The following is a 7,150-nucleotide window of genomic DNA, read 5'->3' on the forward strand; positions in this document are numbered from 1 at the left end:
TTGCATTCTTTTTCGTATAATTTGAATAGGTATCTACAATTCTTCATTACACCAACAAAGCTAGCCATGAAAATGTTTGACACTTCTCAGGTCATTTTGGCAGACCACACACATGCACGACAAAGACGGATCATATATTCTACTTTATCGATCTTGATGCCGTCCTTTTCAAGCTCATGTTACATCTGTCAAAATGACCTGAGATCTGTCAGTCATTTTGAGGTTAGGTTCGTTGGTGTAATAAAGAATATTCAAGTTACTGTATCAAGCTGAATTGTTTCGGTACGATAGACGTTAACAAGTAGTATTTTTCGTCAAATTTTTCGATTTTGAAGAAATTCACTCGAAAGAAATATCTTGTTTACAGCATCTGCTTGATAAGTGATTTCACAGTTTTAAATCGACAATAACAGCTCAGTCCACTTATCGAGGTGAAGCTGTTGTATAACCCATATGACCCCACCCCTCACGTTTTGTCTCCCACCCCTACAGGATCATCTCCTAGCAGTTGGTGGTTAGCGCTAGCTCTTCCGGTAGCATTCCAACTGTTGTCGCACGTGGCGCGATGGCAGTGACGGCGACTACCAGGACCGGTCGGCGGCTGGTTGGACTAGGCGTTTTACAACTTGGTTACACTGAATATATGAAACCGCTAAGTAGAACAATGTGAGATATGAGGAGGAGAGATAAGTTTTTTGATGTTACTGTTCTGTTTGGAAATCCACGGTTTCGGGGCAGCTTGGCAGCGGATCCGACGCGTTGGATGATTTTACAACTTGCTTGCTCATGATTTACCACGGCAGGTCTAGCGTGTAAAGGTAGTTATGTTACAATTTGTATAGTTAATCACAGAATAAAAATAAGGATAAAAGGAAGAAGCTCTATACATAATAGTCGATGGTAGGTAAATTTTTATGAACTAGCGATTATGGAGGGCGCCATTGTTGTAACATTATTATCAGGAAGGGCGCCGAGAGTCGTCGCATGGCGTTGTATGAGATATATGGTACTTGATAGTGTTAATGCCTTACGTAAATATTAAGCCAAAATGAGCAGCTGTGTGTCAGCAACCGGAGCGCCAAAGATGTGAGATAAGGTTTAGAATTGCCAATGGCTGGGCTGATGCGGTAAACTACCAAATTATATATAATCCTAACTAGGATGCGGTTTAAATGTCTAGGACAGTGGTTCTCAATTCCTGGGTTGTCTGCTAAAGGCTTGTAGATAAGCAAGATATACATCAAAATGGGTTGAAGACGTACAGGTCCGAAGCTCAGATCGGAGGCTAAAAGCTCTGTATATCTAAGGTCTTTTTACACGGATTCTCAATTCAACACGGTTTTTCAATAGAAGGAAACTCTTCCTTAACCTTCATCCCGCCAACGTACATTTTTCACCTTCAGAAAAGCACAAAAATGGTCATAACTTTTTTGTTTTTCGATGGATTTTGATGAAATTTTCACAACTTCCCGAAAAACTCTCCTAGTTTATGATGCCGGGGACATGGGTGCCTGGTCCACATGGTTCCGGAGTTATTCCGGATTGTCTTGGGGTACCAAAATTGGCCACATATATTGAGCAACGTATATCTCAAGATCCCGATGAGGTAGAAGTATAGTGTCTTCGGCGAATTTGTACAGCAGGTTAAGAACGAACTGGCAACGGCGACTTTGGTTCGCGATTCAGCCACTAGGCGGCGCCAGTGTCAAAAATGTTCAAACCCTCATATCTCAGAAACCTGATAAGATAGAATGATGCTGTCTTCGGCAATATTCTTCAGCAAGCTCAGAACTATCTGATAGTGAAGTCTTTGGTATGGGATTGGTCCGCTAGGTGGCGCATTGTGTTTGAAAATTTCAAACACGTATATCTCGATACCCTAATGAGATACAAGCACGCCGTTTTCTGCAAAGTTGTTCAGCAGGCTAAGAACTATCTGGCATTGGCGTCTTTGGTTCGCGAATCGTCCGCTAGGTGGCGCCAGGGTAAAAAATCTTCAAACTTATATATCTCAGAATCCTGATAAAATAGAATGATGCCGTTTTCAACAAAGTTCGTCAGCAAGCTAAAAACTGTCTGATAGTTGAGTTTTTGTTCGTGATTTATTCGCTAGGTGGCACCTTATGTATAATATTTAAACACGTGTATCTCGTTACTGTAATAAGCTAAAACCATGGTGTTTTCTGAAAAATTGTTTGGCATGTTGAGATTTATCATGCAATGGCGATGCTAGGTGACACAAGCAATCAATACATCTGAACAATTTAATCTCAAAAATCGGAAAACTTCCAGCAAATTGTTCCGAAATTCAAGAGGAAGTAAGACGTATCTGGTGTCCTTGGTTCTGATATTATTCGATAGGTTCCATTCAGTATTAAGAAAATATTCGAATGAACACCCTAATGAACAAGAAGTATCTAATTTTCAGCATAGCTGTTCAGCAAGCGAAGAGCCATTTGGGATGATAGTAGACGGTCGAGTACTATGGTACAAGAGAGAATACTTTAACACCCTCTTTGATCCCCTGCAGACTTATTTTGTCACCCTACAATATTGCTTCTTTTGCTCCGGGAATGTCTCCGGGAGTTTGTATAGGAATTCATCCAGGAATTCCTCAAGAACTTCCTCCAGGATTTTTTTCAGGAAATCTTCCGGGAATTCTCTAGGTCATCGTCCAGAAGTTTCTCCGGGAAATCCTCTAGGAAATCCTCCGAAAATTCCTCCAGGGATTCCTCCGAAAGTTTCCCCAGGGTTTCATCTAGGACTTTCATCAGAAACTACCTCGGGAACTCCTTCGGCAATTTCTGCAGGAATTCATCAAGGAATAATTTTTCCAGGAATTCCTCCGGACTTTTTTACCAAGATTTTCTCCAAAAAATTCACTGAGAATTTCCCCAGGAATTCGTCCATGAGTGCCTTCGAGAATTCTTTCACGAACTCCTCCGGGAATTTCTTTAGGAATTCCTCCGGGATGTTCTATAGGAATTCCTCCAAGAATTTCTCTAGGAATTTCTCCGGGAATTTTTCCAGGAGTTTCTCCCGGAATATATATCCGGGAATTTTCTAAGGAAAACTGTCGGTTTTATTTTTCAAGAAAATCCTCTGGGAATTTCTCCAGGAATCTCTTCAGGAAGTCTTCCGTGATTTTTTTCTCACAAAACCCTCAAGAATTTTTCCCGTAGTTACTCTAGGACTTTCTTAACGAATACCTCCGGGAATTTATCCTGTAATTCCTCCGGGAATTTCTCCAGGAATTCCTCCGAGTATGTCTCCGGGAATTTCTCCAGGAAATCCTTCAGGAATTGTTATGGGAATTTCTTCTGGAAATCTTCCAGAAAATCCTCCAGGAATTCTTTCAGGAATTCCTCCGAGACTCTTCTGAAATTTCTCCGGGAATTTTTAAAGGAAATCTTTGAGATTTTCTCAGGAAATCCTCTGGAAATTTCACCAAGTATTCCTCTGAGAATCCCTCTAGGATTTCCCCCAGGAATTCCACAGGAAATTTCTCTAGGAATTTCTCTGGAAAATTCTTTAGGAAATCCTCCTTCCTGGGGGATTCCCCTCAGGAAATTCTTGGAAGAATCTCTGCAGGAATCCCCTGAGGGAATTCCTGGAAGAATCCCCGGGAGAATACCTGGAGAAATATACGAAAGAATTCCTGGAAATAATCCCGGAAAATGTCCTGGAGAAATTACTGAAGGAATCACCGGAGGAATTGCTGATGGGAGTCTTAGAAGAATTCCCGGAGAAATTCCTGGAGAAAGTCGTGAAGAAATTCCTAGTGGTATTCCAGGAAAAATTTCTGAAGGATTTCCTGAAGAAATTCCTAGTGGAATTTCTGGAGAAATTCCAGTGAGAATTTATAGAGACATTCCCGGAGGAATTCCCGGGAAATGCCAAGCGGAATTTCTGGAGGAAACAAAGCAGGAATTCCTAGAGAAATACCAGAGGAACTCCTGGAGAAATTCCCAGAGGGACTCCTGGAGAAATTCTCAGAGGGTTTTCTGAAAAAAAAAACTCGGAAGACTTTCTGGAGAAATTCCCAGGGGATTTTTTTTTGAAGAAAAAAACATAAGTTTTCCTGAAGAAATTCCCGGTGGGATTCCTGGAAAAAAACAGAAGGATTTCCCGGACAATTTCTTGAAAAAATTTCCAAAGCAATTCCTGGCGGATTTCCTGAAGAAATTCCCGAAGGAATTCCCGGAGACATTCCTGGAGAAACTCCTAGAAAAATTCTCGGAGAAATCCAGCCTGGAAAAATTCTTGAAAGAATTCCCAAGGAAAATCCCGGAACAATTCATGGAGTAATTCCCGAATTCCTGCAGAACTCCTGAAGCAATTACCAAATGAATTCCTGGGGAAATTACCGAAGGAAGTCCTGAAGGAATCTCCGCAGGAGTTCCTGATGTGGGTCCTAGAGGATCTCCTGAACAAATTTCCGGAAGAATTCCAAGAGACATTTCCAGAGGAATTCCTACAGAAATTCCCGAAGAAATTCCTGGAAAAATTCCCGGAAGAGTTCTCGGAAGAAAAAACGGAGCATATTGTGGAGTGACAAAATTTGTCTGCAGGGGGTCAAAGACAAAATACCGAATAACCTAACGAATAAATCACGAATCAAAGACTCAACTATCAGACAGTTTTTAGCTTGTTGAAGAACTTTGTTGAAAACGGCATCATTCTATCTTATCAGTATACTGAGATATAGAAATTTGAAGATTTTTTACCCTGGCGCCACCTAGCGGACGATTCGCAAACCAAAGTCGCCATTGCCAGATAGTTCTTAGCCTGCTGAACAACTTTGCTGAAAACGGCGTGCTTGTACCTCATTAGGGTATCGAGATATACGTGTTTGTAATTTTCAAACACAATGCGCCACCTAGCGGACCAATCCCATACCAAAGACTTTACTATCAGATAGTTCTGAGCTTGCTGAAGAATATTGCCGAAGACAGCATCATTCTATCTTATCAGGTTTCTGAAATATGAGGGTTTGAACATTTTTGACACTGGCGCCGCCTAGCGGCTGAATCGCGAACCAAAGTCGCCGTTGCCAGTTCGTTCTTAACCTGCTGTACAAATTCGCCGAAGACACTATACTTCTACCTCATCGGGATCTTGAGATATACGTTGCTCAATGTATGTGGCCAATTTTGGTACCCCAAGACAATCCGGAATAACTCCGGAACCATGTGGACCAGGCACCCATGTCCCCGGCATCATAAACTAGGAGAATTTTTCGGGAAGTTGTGAAAATTTCATCAAAATCCATCGAAAAACAAAAAAGTTATGACCATTTTTGTACTTTTCTGATGATGGAAAATGTACGTTGGCTGGATGAAGGTTAAACGAATGAAAGGGGATTTATGGAGAAGTGCTTCCGAAGTTTTCGAAAGGTTGAGTAACGGAAATATTGGTGGAGGGAGAGAAGGTGCTTGTTTGCTGACTGGTGATACTGAATTAAATGGGGGTTTTCTAAAGGAAAACTTCCCCGAAAACTTCCGATAGTAAAAGCCTGAAGAATTGATTCTGTAGAGAACTAATTTCCAAACATGTTGTAGGTTTTTTTATTCTTCAACCATTTTACCAATTTACAGTTCTTTTGTCCACGAGGGCACTGCTTGAGTAATTCCAGTTGATACAGTTTGTACAGCGCTTAAATGTATTCTATTCTAATTCTACTATATCAAACTGGTTGCCTTTGGGCTGCTGTCATTTTTCTACCCTGTCCATGGTAGAATGGGGAAGAGAAACTGACGAAAAATTGCAAGTGCCGGGGCTGGGATCGAACCCGTGCCCATCTACTTATGTGAACGTGTTACCACTACGCCACGGGTCCCGGCTGATGCTGTAGTTTATCTAAACAAATCCGACAGTAAGCGCCTTAATGGCTACAAGCGTAATCAATGGAATTTAGATAAATTTCTGATACGATGCAACATGATATAGGTTCTTCTTCTTCTTCTTCTTTATGGCTCGACGTTCGCATTGGAACTAGGCCTGCCTCTCTTCAACTTAGTGTTTTTAGAGCACTTCCACAGTTTTTAATTGAAGGGCTTTCTTTGCCTGCCATTGCATGAAATTGTAACATTGTGTGGCAAGTACAATGATACTCTATGCCCAGGGAGTCGAGAAAATTTTCTCGATCGGAACGGGAATCGAACCCGCCGTCTCCGGATTGGCGATCCATAGCCTTAACCACTAGGCTATCTGGAGACGCCATGACATGATATAGGTCCATGGAGCGTAGTTTGGTAGTGAAGTTATTTTCAAAGATGTTCCAGATCATCCAAAAACTTCCGCGAGTGAAGGCCTTCAGATGTATAAGCGTAATCAATGGGTTACTGTAACATTAGTGATGCGGTATAACATCTTGTAGGTCCATAGACCATCGTTTTGTCGAGAACCAGAGATTTTCCAATGCTTTTATTATATTACTAGCTGGCCCGGCAAACTTTGTCTCGCCAGGTTGTGGTGGTTTGACAACTGTTGATGTCATTGTTACCCCGCACTCTAGATCGGTTTCATTTCGATCGTGTTGATTTTCTTCCCAGCTAATGGCAAACCAGTACATCATCAATTCTCTTGCTTTTTAGTTAATTTTCGTAACTTTTTTTTACATATAAACACAGCCACCATGAATACGAATCGAACCATGAAAAAATCATCCTGATCGGTTCATCCGTTCGTGAGTTTTGTTGCCTCAAAGGGACTTCAAACTCATTTTTATATATATAGATTATTTGATGATTTCGGTCCGGTCATCCAAGAATTTCCGCGAATAAGGACTTCAAGGAATAATCAATGGATTATTACTACATTACTGATAAGGTGCAACATTCTACAGGCACATGGGGCTCTACCCCATTTGGCATAACGCCGTTTGGTTGAAAGTCGTTTGGCATAATGCCACTTAGCATAAAGGCCATTTGGCATTATGGCCATTTGGCATAATGGCCATTTGGCATAATGGCCATTTGGCATAATGTCCATTTGGCATAATGGCCATTTGGCATAATGCCGTTTAGCATAACACGAACAACAGCCTTCTTGGTAAGAATGTGCATAATATTTGTAAAGCCAAATGGCCATTATGCCAAATGACCGTTATGCCAAATGGCTTTTATGCCAAATGGCATTATTCCAAACG

The 7,150-nt window shown here is 41.3% G+C and overlaps 1 protein-coding gene across 1 annotated transcript in view; it reads left to right on the plus strand.

The window, feature by feature from the left end:
* LOC115265005 (neurotrimin) overlaps positions 1–1,197 on the plus strand; it is a 370,539-nt gene extending 369,342 nt beyond the window's left edge. Inside the window, exon 10 of the mRNA XM_062851040.1 lies at positions 493–1,197. Coding sequence (XP_062707024.1) covers positions 493–575 — 83 coding nt within the window. The 3' untranslated portion in view covers positions 576–1,197. The remainder of the gene's footprint in view (positions 1–492) is intronic.
* Positions 1,198–7,150: the final 5,953 nt, after the last annotated feature.

The sequence above is a fragment of the Aedes albopictus genome, chromosome 2 (assembly GCF_035046485.1).
Source record: "Aedes albopictus strain Foshan chromosome 2, AalbF5, whole genome shotgun sequence".
Taxonomy (NCBI): domain Eukaryota; kingdom Metazoa; phylum Arthropoda; class Insecta; order Diptera; family Culicidae; genus Aedes; species Aedes albopictus.